The following is a 16,222-nucleotide window of genomic DNA, read 5'->3' as shown; positions in this document are numbered from 1 at the left end:
GGAGAACTGCTGGAGATGCTCTAATTAGTCTTATCTTATGGTAATCAATATTATTATTGCCACTGGTCCCCTGCCTAATGTGTAAAAGTCAATATGTGGAGATTATCATTCATAATTTGTTTTAATGAAAAATGATAAGAAGACCCCTCAAAGGTTCTATGGAAAAACACTTAAAGTGTTTCTTGAAATAAATACATAATTGGTGTTTCTTGTAGAAAACAGTTTAAGTGCTTTTGAATCCTAAAAATATTTTCTTTAAAAGCAATTTATATCATTTTAAAAGTACTTCTGAACGAACCCTTAGTTTGGTTGGACTAATTGTATAAATTGGTTTAAGTTAGGTTGGTTCTTTTTTCCTCTGTTAATGAAAGTTTCATTGATCATAAATAAAAAAACTTATAGGAGCAGACGACAAATGTTGGTTGAGTTGGTAAGGTCATTCTCTTCGCTAGACCAAGGTCTAGGTTCAAATCTCACTATCGATAATCCCTCTTGGTGGAACTCATTATAGTCCTAGTCTGATCAATCAAACGTCTCCAAAAAGTCACAAATAGATAGAACTCATTCTTATATATTCTTCCTTGTGGTTAGGGATGGGAATTCTAATTGATTCTTCCTAGTGGTTAGGGATGGCGTGTCCTAGTCTGATCAATCAAAAGTGTCCAAAAAGTTACAAACAGATAGAACTCATTTTTATACCTTCTTCCTTGTGGTTAGGCATGGGCAAATTCTTATGGATTCTTCCTAGTGGTTAGGGATGGACAAAATACCCGTGGGTATGGGTAACAGTGGTTGTTCAGCCATTTAAACTTAATGGTTATGGTTCTAAGCAACCGTTTAAATAAATACGGTATAACTGTTTACCGGTGAAATATAAATGGTGAGCATATGTATTACCCGTGAGTACAAACGAGTACCCATTTAACCATTTGTATTGTTTGTTGATTGTTCTCGTTGAATTACACAACATGTTTAGCTGTTTCGTGATACTTAAACTACCACTTTCTAGTGTTTCCGTTTATTTCCCTTTTAATTTCTCAATACTAACATGATTAAACTGAGTCATTACAGTCACTTAATGTTGGAATCTGTTGGCAGGATTTGAATTTTGAACCTGCATTTTTAGTTGCTCTTGAGATAACTGACTCGAGTTTAATACCACGTGAAGCAACTGATTGTTAATTGAGATTATATAGTGAAGCAACTGATTGTTAATTGGGATTATAAATTTTGTTGTCTACTATAAGTATATTATTTTTCAGTGCAGGGCTCATATATTTTGGTTTGTTTGTTAGTAAGATGGAGACTCAAAACGAGAACCAAAAAAAATGAACCAATTAATCTTGATCAAGATTTGGACTAAAGTGAATCAAGAATAGATAACGGCGATAGGAGGAGAAATGCATGTTAAATATACCTATAACGATGTTCAATTATTGTAAAACGAAAATTATGACACTTTTTTTTAACTCAGAACTTGCCAAATTTGCAATGTCGTGCGATGTTGATGTAGTTTGGGTTGAAGATGCCCTCTTTGGTTAGAGTGTTTTTTCGTGTAACGATATTGATGCATCTCGTAATGCTTCGGTTTAATGAATTTCATCTGTTCCTCAACAAATTAAACTAAACAAAATTTGCGACTTCTAAATATTGAAAAGAAAAATATCGCTAGACTAATAATTAGTTATTGTATTTTTATAGTGGTATTAGTACGCTGGTGAATTGTACAAAGTAAGCAACCAAATATATATATATATATATAATAACAATGATGCATTTCGTTGTACCGAATCGAAGACAGGACTTGAAATGGTAGAAGTAAAGTCTTAACCACTTGAGCTACAAGACTATCGCTATTATATGTGTAATTCGTAATGCTAGAATGTGTTCAAATGCCAGACAATGCCTACTACATGCTGTTTCTACCTTCTCAATTTCTGCTTTTTATGACCCTGCTTCAAGAAAAAGCAACTTTTTTCAGCTACCAAACACAACCGATATAGTTGTTCAAACATGTCAATGCATCCATCTGCCTTCGTTTCAGGTATTCAATCACGTCAATGCACCATATTGCAGCCAGAATAATCTGCCGTCTTTTTCTCAACCCTCACAACTGAATCGAGGATCAGCTGCGCGCACAGGCGCGAAAACTAAACTGATTTAAGGCAAGGAACCTGAAATACAAGTGGCATAAATTAGTTTCAAGAAAGTCAAGGTATTCAGAAGTCGGCAACGCAAATATCATCGGACATGAAAGGAGAGATTTCATGCTAATTAGGCAGCTGGAACATTCTAGTACCAATGACATGATACAAGGTTATTACTGATTGACTTCAATCTCAGATTACTTAATTACAAGTTCAATCAGCAACATTTGTATATCAGCGGCAGAGCATAAAGTTTTCATTTAAATAAGAACCATACGAAACCAAAGAAAGAGTTCAAGGAACGGAAAATTACTAACTGTTGTAAACGCATAAGATGAGCAATCTTGTGTTTATATTCAACAGAAAAATATAGATAACGTGTTACGTTTTTGTTAACTTTCTAAGGACTCGAACAATTCATGTATTAGAAACCGTTGGGACAGAAAAACTAAACTACAACAAAGAGCAATCCATTTTTCAATTAAAATTCTCCTATCATCATCACTTCCATATATCACAAGGAAGAATGTGCAGTGGTTAACAGGCCAACATTCAGAAGGAAGCAGTTTTATTTTTTATTTTTTTTACCAGTAAAATAAACAACTGAAATAGCACAAAATATACACACCTTGACTACATCAAAATCAGTTGAAGCCAGATAGTTTTTGACATAGTTGTTTCAGCAAACACAGCTGATCCTTTGTTTGTTTGACATCTCGATCGCTGGATAATGAATACCAACAGAACCATTGAAGAATGCATAAAAAGTCATTAAACTTTCTTTGAGAGACCCCGGCAGCAGCAAAATGGTATTCACATTGATTAAAACCCAAAGAGCAAATTGGGTTTGAGGACCTGCTGCCATGTACTTCAAACTGACTGTATCGAGCATACAGTGCACCCACTCTCAACGATGGCACTCTGGGGGTTCAGTAGGAGTCTACTTTTTTTTTTTTTTTTGCACCCTGTTAGAAATAAAGAAAGGAATTGAGTAAGAAAAGGATTATTTGCATTTGAAAATATGGTTTATACACAAGCAAGCAAAGCAATGAATTATTTACCGTCAGCTGCTGCGGTACCCCTTGATCGAAGCCATAGAATTGTACTCGACAAGAGCAGGACATGTATTTTCATTACTTTGAGATAATTCAACAAATTCAAGTACCTTTGGAAATCGTTGTCGAAATGAAGGATATCTTGAACTCTCAAACGAAGTTGTTCATTAAAAATAAAGCATCATTGGGATGTATGTGGAAAGTTTAAGATAATAATCCTTGATATATGTTGTTTCTTGATTGGAAATAACAAGGACTACATCCTCAAAATATTGGATGATCGTGGTCCTTGTTCTTCATCGAAGTGACGACCATTCAAATAAGCTATGCCTTGTAACTGTTGATAGAGAAGGCAATCTGATGATGCATGATATGATTTGAAACATGGACAGGGAAATCGTGAGTGCAGAATCCTTGGGCAATCCTGAAAGAGGTAGTAGATTGCGGGTTCACGAAGATGTAGAAAGTGTATTGAGGAACAACTCCGTACGTAACTAGCTGTCAAATTGTGTTAAATTTGGCATCATAAAAAATCCAGTAGGATTGCAAAGGCACGGATGGTGGGGAGGTGGCAACGGATGTTACTGAGATGTATTATCTTGATAATGTACTTGCTCTTCATCGATTGGACATTATCGGCGGTGATGTCAAAGAAGCTATATCTGCAGCACCGGCACAATTGTGGTTGGGGTGTGCGAGTCTTCACGAAGTTCCTTAAGATCCCTCTCTCCAATATCCTCTCCCAACTTTCTGCAATCCTAGCAGGAATATCTTGTGCTTTTCCTTGGCGCGGCATCATCCATTACGACAGTCGCTCTTCCCCATGGAATCGACCACCAGGGGCACGCCGAACAGCCTGATTTCTTGCACAGATTGCCCGGTGGCTCCGCCTAGGGATGTGCTCTTCATCTTCAGTTTTCCGGTGATCTCGTCAATAACTTTCCTGATAAACACTCCTTCATACCTAGTAGTTAAAACCCAAAATTAACCAGACTAAATTGAACTAAACCCTTAATTCCTTACAAATCAAAACCTTGGATTCCGATGATAATTTTGTAAAATTTGTGAAAAACATTCATACAAGTAAATAATTACCCGTCAGTCTTTGTAAAAACCTCACCGGCTAAGTCTGCAGCTTCAGAAACAGCCTTTCTCCACCGCCCTAGTTTTTCTTCCTTATGATCTTCGTGTTTCTCAAATGCCTCTGCAAAAATCCCAGATTGGTTCTTCACATCTGAAGGATCAACGTCGTAGAATATTGGCAAAACCATTAGCCGTAGTGTTCTTTTGCACTCCATGATCTCCACCAACTCCTCAAGACACCGGGTGGAATCAGCATACCTCCTTGAGAAGATGATCACAGCCATCTTGGACCCTTGGATTGCTTGCTTCACTTTCTCTGATGCTTTTTCTTCCCCTCCTCTCGTTGATTCCTTCTCTTCGATAAAGGCGTCGACTCTGGCGGCTTTCAATGTCCAATACAGGTGGTCCGTGAAGGTTTTGCGCGTGTCTTCACCGCTGAAGCTCAAGAATACGTCGTAAATCTCATCTTCTATTGAGGACGAGGAGGAGGACGAGGAGGAGGTGGTGGTGGAGATGGCGGAGGGGGAAGCCGAGGGAGGTCCGAGGGATGTAACGGTACTGGTATCCGTTAATTGCTGTTGCACCTGTACGATCCTTTTGCTACCACTCGGCCTCTCGAGCTGGTGATCAGAGGGGGCGGGGAGGTTCAGGTCGGCTGTCGCCTTAACATCGCGCAATCCACGCGCCGCTACGTCGTAAGAACGTGCTGCCTCTTCAGCGCTGTTAAAGGTCCCTTCGCTACCACTCGGCCTCTCGAGAAGGTTCTCAGCGGAGGCGGGAAAGTTGGTCTTCGCCTTGGCTCCGCGGAGGTCACGCGCCGCTTTGTCGTACGCACGTGCTGCCTCTTCAGCGCTGTCAAAGGTCCCGAGCCAGACGCGGCTTTTTCTCCCGGGATCTCTGATCTCGGCGGCGTAGCGTCCCCAAGGCCTCTTCCGGACACCTCTGAATTGGATCTCATTCGAAGCCGGGTTCCGGTCTCCGGAGCGGGATATGGGTGGTGGGGACTTTGACGTCGGATCCATGGTTTTTGTTAATTGGAGCAAAGACGTGAGCTTTAAGGTGCATAGAGAAGAGAATTTGTGGGAGGGAGGAAGAAAAGGAGAAAGAAAGGGGAAGGGGGGAGACGGAGAGACCGACAGAGAGGAGCAAGGCATCTATACTTGCGGGTCAAACTGGCTCGACGGATTAAAATAAAAGAAAATTGTTCAACTTTTTACTTAATTAGAGCAATAGTTTATTACCTAAAAATCTATGAACGTTAATTTCTTAACTCATTAAAATATGTATCTATAATTTTTTTTCGTTAACTCAGTTAAAACTTAGTTAAAATTTTTATCAAAATAAGTTACTTGTCTCGCACATAGACCTATAAACGGGTCGGGTTTATTAGGTTTGGATCGAATTTTACCCGATTCGTTAAGTTAACGGGACATTCGAATCCAATCAGTCACCCGAATTCAACCCGTTAAGTTCATTAGTCACCCGTTCATCCGTTTAACCCGTTAACGCCCATTAAGATTTTTTTTTTTGTTTTTTTGTTTAATTTTGCATTCCAATTCAAATTACGCATACAAACAATATCTCACATTCAGATTTCATTTACAATAGTTGGTAGTGCATTTATGTCCATCCCCAATATGCAAAACCAAAGGAATCAATCCATTTTGACACTTACCTCCATTGTCCATCCTTTTCGCCGTTTGACAGAGCCCTACCATGACCTTCTTCTTCAAGCCCGAGACAGAGAAGCACTTGAAGGAAGGATCCCGATCCGGCAAGCCAGAGGACGAGTTGCCGCTATTGGAGGAGATAAGCTTGACTCGCTCTAAAGAAAGCAGATGAGATGAAGTGTTAGAGCCACCGGAGGAGGAGGAAGAGTAGTCTGTTGCCATTTTGACCCGAGAATGTAGTCCTGGAGCATATCGGCGACCTCCTTGAAGTGGCAGAGATAGGCTTTGAGTTTGAGGGCTTCCTATTATAACTATTGAAATTACACAAAAGCCCTCAACAACGGGTATTAACGGGTTTCGCGGGTTGATCTAAAATGATCCATTATTTAACGGGTTGACCCGTTAACAACTCGACCCGTTAAATACTCATTCGAATACTAATTTTAAATGATTGGGTCGGGTTAACGGATCAAGTTTAAAATGCCAAGTATACTCGCACATGAGGCTAGATCAAGGGATAAATATGAAAAATCAAATAAAAAAAGTTTGTAGGAATGGTTCTTGAATGTAACCCAATTAGAGAAATAGTTCTTCAACTTTAAATCAATTACAGTTCTCTCAACTTTAAAACATTGTACCAATGATCATTCCAACGTATGAGTCATTTTTATAGAATTCGAACAGAGTTGATGAAAAAAATCATAATTGCACGTTATACTCAATTAAGAAGTTGAGAAATGATTATTCCAATTAGTTAAACTTAAAAGTAGATGACTAATGCAATAAATTTCTCATAAGATAAAGAAAAAATTGAAATTTAATTCGTGAAGCAAACGGACGTTTCTTTTCCGTTTGGTGGACAGCGAGCGAGTCAAATAAAACGAGCTGAGTTGACGTGACTTGGGTCTGTATTTTTCTGCCCATCATTTGGCCAAAAACACAACCTCCACCGGCGGAATATGATTGATTTAATGGATGCCAGGGCGGCCGTCGCAGCCTCCTCCTCCTCCTCCTCCCCAAAACAATGGAAGCATGACGTGTTCTTGAGCTTCAGAGGTGAAGACACGCGCAAGACCTTCACCGACAACCTCTACTGGACATTAAAAGACAACAAGGTCAACGTCTTCATCGACGAGAACGAACTACGACGAGGGGAAAATATAACAGACGAGCTAGTGGAAGCGATCAAGCGGTCCAGGATCGCCGTCGTTGTCTTCTCGAAGCGGTACGCGGATTCGAGATGGTGTCTTGAGGAGCTGGAGAAGATCGTGGAGTGTAGAGCAACAATGGGTCAAACTCTTTTGCCTATTTTCTACGATGTTGATCCTTCCGAAGTTAGGCATCAGACTGGTAGTTTTTCCACGGCATTTGGGAAGCATGAAGAGTGCTTCGATGGCGATACGGTGCAGAGGTGGAGATCGGCTTTCACTCTAGCTGCAAATTTGGCTGGTGGGAATCTTAGAAACACTGATGGGTAATCACTTAATTGTTAATTCCTAGCAAAATCTACTTTTTAAATTTCAAATGCTGAACTAATCAAAATTTGATCGCTATGTAGTCGATATTTGATTGTGATTAGCTTGCGAAATGTCATGTGTTGGCTTCTCAAGTAGGGCTCAGAATCTTTCATTTCACATAAAGTAATGCAAAGCTTAGAAACCCTGATAAGTTTGAGACTCTACAAACGCTTTGAGCTAACTATCAGTGTGGGGAATTGAGCTAACTGCATTCGCATGGATCAACATGTTGAGCAAAGATTGTAGCGTAACAAATAATTCACTCGACATAACTTCACCCATGTTAATTAGTAGGAGGATTTTATTATTTTGAGTACTACCAAATCAGGACAAAGTGTCTATCAATTCCAATCCTTTGTTAAAAAGGAAACGCCCTTTGTTTCCAATATGAATAAATTGTACTTGGGGTTTGTTTGATTTTGCTGCTGCACCTAGGTCGAGCCTTAGATTGCCTATATACTCTTTCTGAGGGATCAAGCCAGTCGAGTTCTTGGAATCATTTGGTTTGGCGTTTCCATGGGAGCTCTAGGCTGAGCACTTGAGCTGCAAAAAGGACTTGAAAACCTCAAATATCTTCTTTAGCCAAAAGGGCATGCTTTTCATCTACGTCTTCCTTTTTGAATCAACTCAAATTTTCTTACTTTCCGACCTAGAGTCTTCGTGATTTTGTTGGAAAGACTGGTGCAATGAACTTAGATTTTGTAGTCTCCTTTGATGATGAGTCTTGTACCAATTACTTGCTAATTGGTCTTTTCCGTCTTTGTTACTTTTTACTTCTTGCTTTTCTCTGTCTTTGGTGATCATAAATGACCTTGATGGTGTTCTATGAGTGGGTGCAATGACGTGAAGACCTTGCGGGTGTTCGTATGTGAGTTGCATATGAGAGAGGGGTCTTCGAGACATCTCTTTTTCATGGGCTTTGTCTTCATTTTCAGCTAGAAACTTGACAACTGACAGCATCTGTACCCATTTAGGTACACTTTGCACAGTTGACAAGCCTTGTGGACACCTCTCGTGTGCAGCCTTCTACTCCATCAGCAATTTGGACCGTATGCACAACAGAAGAGTCTTGCGGACACCTTTTTGCAGCCTTCTTTTCCGTCAGTAACAGCAACCACACCATTCTTTGGCACACTTCGTTCAGCTGAGAAGTCTTGTGACTGTCTCTTTTGTGCAGTCTTCATCTCCACACCTTTTTCTAGCCAGCAGCTTCTCCTCTTCTTTTCTATCAGAGAGTACTTGTTCAGCAACATTTTTTGACGAAAAAGGATTGTGATCAGCAACCTCCTATTGACGGAAAAGGAATATGAGTGGTGACCAGAGAGGCTATTGACTGCAATTTCTTAATTTGTTTGGCTTCAGAAAATTCCCTCATTTTCTGCATCTTTTTGAAGGAACATGAACTTCACTCTTCTTCTTTACGACTGCCACTTCATAATGTTTCCTGCACAAAAGAGATACAAAAGAAGTTGTCATATGACAATTTGGTGCTGATTTATGATTTGTTCACAACCAGACTCACCTGCAAAGTTGTACAGAAAAGAAGATGAAAGAAGCACTGAAGTGACAACATGGGTTTTATCCCCTTTTTGTGCCTATGGTTTGCTATTCTCTCTCGTCCGGCTGGAGATTTTTCACGTCTGAAACTCTTGTCTTCTTCTCTTCTCTAATGATTTCTTTAGCACCCTGTTGCTCTTTCTTTCTGAACTCACTATGAACTTTTGCAGTTTTTTGCTCTCTCTCAAATGTTTTTTCTGCCATCTGTGCCTTTTTTCCTTCTCCTTGGCTTTGTCCCCTTCCATAGACCAAAGGTGAGCATTAGTTACTTCGTATTTCATGGCGAAGTGGAGTAGTTGAGAAGAGCTATTACTTCTCCATGCTGGTATGGAGTGCTTAAACAACAAACTCATCTAGACCCTGCGTGTGTATTGTAGAGATCTTCATTTCGATTTTTTCATTTGCCAAGCTCCTTTTTCTTTTTTAAGGCACACCACCCTTAATTTACTAGGGTCATGCTTGAAAATTTATGGTTCAAACACAACATAATTCGCCAGAAGTTGAACAAAGTATTTAATTAAAAATTGAAAACTTATTTGATCCCAAAAACTGTTACTTGAGTTGAATCCTGCAGTTATATGTGAGTCTTACTTTTGTTTAATTTTGTATTTTAACTGCTAGGTACGAAGGAAAGTTTATAAGGAAAGTTGTCGACGACATCGCTCGAAGACTGAAGTCGCTGAACAACACATATCCAGATGTACCCACGAACCAAATTGGAATAGATTCTCGCGTGCAACTTATCAGTAATGAGTTAGATGTCGGAGGATCAAATAATGTTCACGTTATTGGAATTTTGGGTATGGTTGGGACGGGCAAGACAACGGTTGCAAAAGCCATTTTCCGCAGATTTCATCAAATGTTTGAAGGTAGCTGTTTCCTTTCAAAAGTGAGGGAAGAGGATATGGTTAAATTGCAAATCAAGCTTCTTAGTGATATCTTGAAACTAGCTAATGTAGAGGTAAGTAGTGTCGATCAGGGGACTAAGGAGATAAAAAGAAGACTTGGCCACATGAGGGTACTTGTCATAATTGATGACGTAGATTGTGTGAAACAATTACATGAGTTGGCTATAAATCGTGACACGTTTGGTCCAGGGAGTAGAATTATTATAATAACAAGAGACAAACACTTGCTCAAGATACTTGAAGTGGATAAGACATGTACCGCACAAATAATGAATAAAGAAGAAGCTCTTGAGCTCTTTTGTTGCCATGCCTTTACAGAGAGTTATCCTGCTGATGAAGAATATCTTGAACTGTCGAGCAAAGTTGTCAATTACTGCGGAGGTTTGCCACTAGCACTTGAAGTATTAGGTTCTTATTTATGTACAAAACTCAAAAGTGAATGGAGAAGTGCATTGCGTAAATTGAAAAGACATCCTCATATGCCAATTTACGAAAAGCTTAAAATAAGCTACGATGGGCTAATTGATGATGACGTGAAGGATATATTCCTTGACATATCTTGTTTCTTTATTGGAATGAACAAGGAACATGTCATGGCAATATTGGATGGCTGTGACTTTGATCCAGAAATAGGAATCGGAGAACTCTGTGATCGAGGCCTTGTAACTGTTGATGAAGGAAACAACCTGGTAATGCATGATTTGCTTCGAGATATGGGCAGACAAATCGTACATGCAAAATCCCCTAACATCCTTGGAAAACGTTGTAGATTGTGGGATCAAGAAGATGTAAAAGACGTATTGAGGAGCAAATCTGTAAGTACATTCGCTGTCAAATGATATTAAGTGTATGGTATGCTTATCCCAACTGTAATAAATTGTATGCCCTGGATGTTGAACAATATACACTATGATATGCATTGATTTGAACAAAACTACAGGTTGAATGGAAGGAGAGATGAAGTCGAAATACAACTATATGGCTTTGCTGTATACTTATAAATTATGCAAATAACCCTTTTCTTAATTAGTTGCATTCATCATTTCTTATTTCCTTATTATTTGTTTTCTATTAAAAGGGAACAGAGTTCGTTGAAGGACTCGTGTTAGATTTGCAAGAACCCGACAAGGCTAGCTTCAGTACAGAAGCATTTAAAGAGATGCAGAGACTCAGGTTGCTCAAACTCAAAGGCGTAAAGTTCAAAGGAAACTGCGAACATCTTTCCAAAAGGTTAAGATGGTTGTGCTGGCCTGAGTTTCCTCAAGGGGTCATACCAAAAGATTTTACTAAATACCTAGTTGATGTCAACCTGAGCCATAGCAAAATACAAGTTTGGAATGATTCCAACATGGTATAGTACACTCTCAACCAAATCCCTGATATTTTTTTTTTGTTAGAAATAACATCATGCTCTCTCGCTTATATTTGTATTTTGATTTATGTTTTCCTTTTATCTGACAGCGGCTTGAGAAGTTGAAGTTTCTTAATCTTGGGTATTGCCATCACCTGAAAAGATCACCAAACTTTTCAAAACTCCCAAATCTCGAGAAACTGTTACTTAATGACTGCCAGAGTTTTTCCGAGGTTCACCCTTCCATAGTACAACTGAAGAACCTTAAGTATTTGTCTCTTGCGAACTGCGATCTAACAGATGATGCACTTCCTAAGGATCTTGGGGGTCTATCTTCTTTAGACGTTTTAGACTTAAGTGGCAATTGTTTTTATGGGCTACCTAACCACAGCGGCCTTTCCAAGCTTCACACTTTACAATTGAATAATTGTACAAACCTTCGGGTGATCCCATATTTACCAAAAAAATTGGAAATCCTGGAGGCAGATGAGTGCATTGCATTGGAAAAAATGCCAGATTTTTCAGATCTGTCGAGTATGAGGGAATTGCATCTGAATCACTGCCCCAAACTCACTGAGATTCCAGGCTTGGATAAGTTGTCAAACATCATGACAAGGATTCATGTGGAAGGGTGCACCAATCTCACTGCTGCTTGTAAGGAAATAATCCTGCAGCTCCCCTCTCTCTCTCTCCCTCCCTCTCCTTTATTTGCACATAAATACAACAACAACAACAACAACAACAACAAAGCCTTATCCCACTAAGTGGAGTCGGCTGTATGAATCCTAGAACGCTATTGTGCTCGGTTCTATGCCACATCTTTTGTTAGATTCAAGTACTCCAAGTCTTTTCTTAGAGTCTCTTCCAAAGTTTTCCTAGGACTTCCTCTACTCCTTCGGCCCTGAACCTTTGTCTCGTAATCGCATCTTCTAACTGGAGCTTCTATAGGCCTTCATTTCACATGTCCAAACCACCATTACTAATTTTCTGTCATGGTTTAGAAATGTATGTACAAATGTTGCTCCACGTGTATTAGAAATGTGTGAGCGGAAATGGTTGCCTTTTTTAATCATGGAAATGTTTTCCTTCATGGTTTAGGGTGGTCGACCATAAGGATGAAATAGTTGTGCCGCCAGGTTTTGGTTGTGATTTTAAGGCGCTGACTGTGTGCATCATTTACTCTTCTGATAAGATAACTCCCAATCTGATGATTATCTTCACATTTCATGCTGTGAATTGTACCCAGCAGAGGGAATTTATCATCTGTGCAATGCAAGTGACCATGGTTGCTTCCCATAAGACTAACTTTGGCTGGGACATCTATCAAACGACAAGCTTAATGTGAAAGGTGGCTTCAAGATAATTGTCGGTGTGCACTTGGAAAGAGCAGGGAGCGCTCATGATATTCATCAGCGTGAAGAAATAGGGTTAGTCTGGAAGGGGAAAAACTAGTTAATGGGTATTTGTTTGGCTGTGAATCCATCTCCTTGCCGTATTCAAGTGAATAAAATGAAGACAGGGCAGCAAGACTAAGGTCTGATCCAAGTATAGAAAGCAATGTAGAAGAAGAAACAGAAGCAGGGGAAGATTGCTTAAACGGACTTCAAAGAAAGGTTCATGTTTCGCTCGTCTCAGGATGTAATTGCATTAACCTCGAAATTGCAAAAAGCTGCATGGAAACTGATGTAATCATTTGAAGAGGGGTGAGGATGAAGAGGAGGCTTCGAATGCTAAGCTGGCATCCATTAATTGTTCCTCATTGGTGCTGATGAGAACTGCTAGATGGCACCCGCTGGTCTTCTGGCTTGAATGTTGTTCTGTGTATGGTTATTTTTTCTTGGTAGAGGTTGTGTTGCACTTGACAGATGAACACGGAAGTACCAGAGTAAAGTCGAACTCTGTGTTGTTTCAAATGACAACACATTTGGAATGGAACTGAAGGAGGAGTACTGTGGAGCAATCTCAGGTTGAGGAGGAACACAACAACAGTCCTTTCTCCCTCAACTGCAAGGAAAGTGGCAGACATTATGGACAGAGAGAGTAGAGTGTGGTGGACAGATTTTCTTATGCCCCTTTGTTTCTCAAGAGGTGATAAAATCCTGCTTCTTCCCATAGGTTCTGCTACTGGTGGTGATCGTTTAATTTGGCCTTGGAAGGTGAATGGTATCCATTCCGTAAGATCAGGCTATCACTGGCTTCAAAGACAAAAGATCAGAAATGCTTCAGTTCCCTGCCCACCTCCATTCCCACATTGTTGATAGCACCATTTGGAAGATGAAAGCCACCCCCCATATTCTGAACTTCATGAAGCCTGCCTTTTTAGCGCTTTTCCTACAAGAAAGAATCTGTTTAGAAGACGTATCACCATGAATTTCCTATGTCCAATTTGCATGGAATTTATGCCCATGGGTTAAAGGCATTTGGTTTGGCACTGCTCTAAATTACAGGAGACTTAATGAAGATGTTTCATCTCTTGACCATTGGTTTTCATACGAAATTTCTAGGTGGACAAGGGGAGAAAATCTCGACACCTTTCTTTCTCTTGCAGGTATCACCTGTTGGGATATCTGGAAGGCTAAACTATTAAGAGTCCAGGAGCTTCTCATTTTGACCTTGCCAATGAGGTATGGTGCCCTCCAATTCATTATTTTGTTAAGTTGATCACTGAAGGGGCCTGGTGTACTTCTTCATTGGAGGCGGGGCTGGGGATTGTTATTCATGAGAGGTTAGAAACATTCAGAGGTGCTTTGGCTGTTCTATAAGTGTTCCTCTGCTCTTATGGCTGAAAGAGCTGCGGTTATCAAAGGATTGGATCTAGCTGCAAGCTTAGGCTTCACAAAAGTGATGGTGGAGAGTGCTTCGATTAAGTGCTTGAAGGGTGACATAGAAAAGGGTGCTTGGGAAATCTATCCACTCTTGTTGGAAATAAGATCGAAGAAGATCAATTTTGAAGACCGACATTGGAAGTGGTCTACTCACGAGGCAAATGGTGCGGCTCACCATGTTGCCTTGCTTTGAGGATTGTGGAACGTCAAAGTTGGGTCGATAGACCACCAATTTCCCTGGTTTTTGCTCAAGGACGACCTTCCCTATCCTCCAAACTAATTTTGGGTGTTTTGGCTGCTCTCTTGGACAACCCTCTTTTGGTGGCCTTTGGCAAGCTGTCTTGTTTCTGTCTGGGTAAGTTTCTTTGTTAGAGTAATTTAATTTGAATATCGTCTTCGCATTCCTTGGTGTAAATTGATGCAAATATATATCAAATTAAGTGACAAATGCCCGTTTTGGAATGCTGTTCACGACAGTCTTCTTGATCTTGTTTTTTACTTTTTCGTCAAGTCTTCTAACTTGTCTGTGACTGGTTTCTGATTGGTTTCCAGTTTTTGCTCTTACACTTTTATGTGAAACTGTCCGTTGATTCAAAAATATTAAATTCCGGACATGTCCGCTGTAGGTTATGATCTAGCTGAAGCATATGCGCCGAGAGACCTCCACTGGAAGAAGCTGAAGATGGAAAAACAAGAAAGAGCCAAGCTCGGCACGGCTGAATCCAAAGTGGTAAAATCTAGGTTGTTTCTTTCTGGTGTTAAGAAAAATCCATCCAAGCAATTTCCAAACCACTTGTTCTGCAGAAAATTCGAAACTTTACACTTAGATGGTCCTTCAACGGCTTTTAGGAATATAACAATTTCAAACTTTACTGTAACAATTTTTTCCTGCTAAAATACAGTAAAGGAGTAAATAGGAAAAAACAATAACCTGGTAGCATACCAAATTACAGTATTAAACCTCTGAAAATTGCTCGGACGGAGTACGATTGATCAAACTTCATCGTTTCCAACTTCTGCCATTGCAGCTGAACGAACTCTTCGAACATTGCTCGGACAGACTTTCTTCAACGCGCACAAGAAACAACCTTTAGGCTGGCACCATTTCAGTATTTTTGGATTTTGACTTGCCTCTTTCTTCTTCCATCTTGAGTTTCTTCTTTTGTTTGAAAATTTTGAAAAGTTTGAGCACATACACTTGAGCAAGAGCACTACACATTATTTTGAAAAGTTTGAAAATTAATCAAGTGTTTGTTTTTGTTTGCAATATATTCAAAAGGGAATACGTACATATTTGAGAATAGGATGCACAAATGAGCCTCGAGAAAAATCTTGTCAGAGGTTTCAGCCCAGTTGAAGTGAAAAAGAGCACAAGCAACTTGAAAAGTTAACCATCCTCAAAGAAAATGCAATCAAATAGCAATGCAAACCGAATGGAGCTATCCTCAAACAAAATATCTGTGATTAAATCCGGTGGTCCCTCGAACCATGCACGACACCTCCTGTTGCTGTCCAAGTCCTGCACGAGCAAGCCTGTGTGCTGCTTGGTTTGCCTCTCCACGAACGAGGTTAAATTTTGGCTCATGTTGTATTGGTTGAAATCCTTTGGCGACTTCCAAGCAACAAATTTGTTTTCCAAATGCAAGTCTCTGTACAATGTTGGCGCACTCTAATCGCGGATTCTTATTTTCTTGGTCGTTTTGTACATATCCAAAGCTATAAGAATGCTCCCAAGGCACGCACCCTAATAAACCAAACAGGGGAGGAACTCCCTCCTAAAATGCTGTGGGCATCCACAATTTGATAGGAGAGCCAGTTGTGGTTGCAACGCATAGTGACTTGGGTTAGTGCGCGCAAGCGAGGATTATCATCGCGAATACCGTAACTGCAAGAAAGACAATTGTAAAGGACATGACAACCACGTGATGCCGAGTGTAGTTGCAAGGTGTTGAGAATTCTTCCTCCCTATGAATCTGCGAATGGTGAGAAATGTGATTCCTTCAAATTAAGCGTGGAGGTCTTTGATTTTGATGCACTTGGGGAGCTCTCCGTTGCATTCAATGGCGTGCTATATTTTCCAGGAGACAATGACGAGCTTCTTTATCTTGG

At 40.0% G+C, this 16,222-nt stretch overlaps 2 protein-coding genes across 5 annotated transcripts; one reads left to right on the top strand and one right to left on the bottom strand.

Moving 5' to 3' along the window:
- Positions 1-1,722: 1,722 nt before the first annotated feature.
- Positions 1,723-5,441, bottom strand: LOC126632331 (disease resistance protein L6-like). Of its 4 annotated transcripts, none has more exons than XR_007626711.1 (4): positions 4,323-5,441; positions 3,209-4,166; positions 2,776-3,112; positions 1,723-2,174 (listed from the first exon to the last, which is right to left on the bottom strand). XR_007626711.1 is itself a non-coding variant. In XM_050302706.1 (2 exons), the coding sequence occupies exons 1-2, from the start codon at positions 5,437-5,439 to the stop codon at positions 3,998-4,000; spliced, it is 1,311 nt and encodes a 436-aa protein (XP_050158663.1). In that variant the 3' UTR covers positions 3,208-3,997. The 4 variants fall into 4 exon arrangements, 1 of the variants encoding a protein (XP_050158663.1); XR_007626709.1 differs by having other exon boundaries at positions 4,298-5,439; XR_007626710.1 differs by having other exon boundaries at positions 3,313-4,166; positions 4,298-5,439.
- Positions 5,442-6,820: 1,379 nt separating this feature from the next.
- LOC126632329 (disease resistance protein RUN1-like) lies at positions 6,821-15,043 on the top strand. The gene is made up of 5 exons (XM_050302704.1): positions 6,821-7,429; positions 9,651-10,752; positions 11,016-11,288; positions 11,399-14,468; positions 14,740-15,043. The coding sequence occupies exons 1-4, from the start codon at positions 6,915-6,917 to the stop codon at positions 12,050-12,052; spliced, it is 2,544 nt and encodes an 847-aa protein (XP_050158661.1). The 5' UTR covers positions 6,821-6,914; the 3' UTR covers positions 12,053-14,468; positions 14,740-15,043.
- The last annotated feature ends 1,179 nt before the right edge of the window (positions 15,044-16,222 follow it).

The sequence above is a fragment of the Malus sylvestris genome, chromosome 8 (assembly GCF_916048215.2).
Source record: "Malus sylvestris chromosome 8, drMalSylv7.2, whole genome shotgun sequence".
Classification (NCBI taxonomy): Eukaryota; Viridiplantae; Streptophyta; class Magnoliopsida; order Rosales; family Rosaceae; genus Malus; species Malus sylvestris.
Note: the sequence above shows the minus strand (reverse complement) of the source record. Positions and strands in the feature narration are given on the sequence as shown.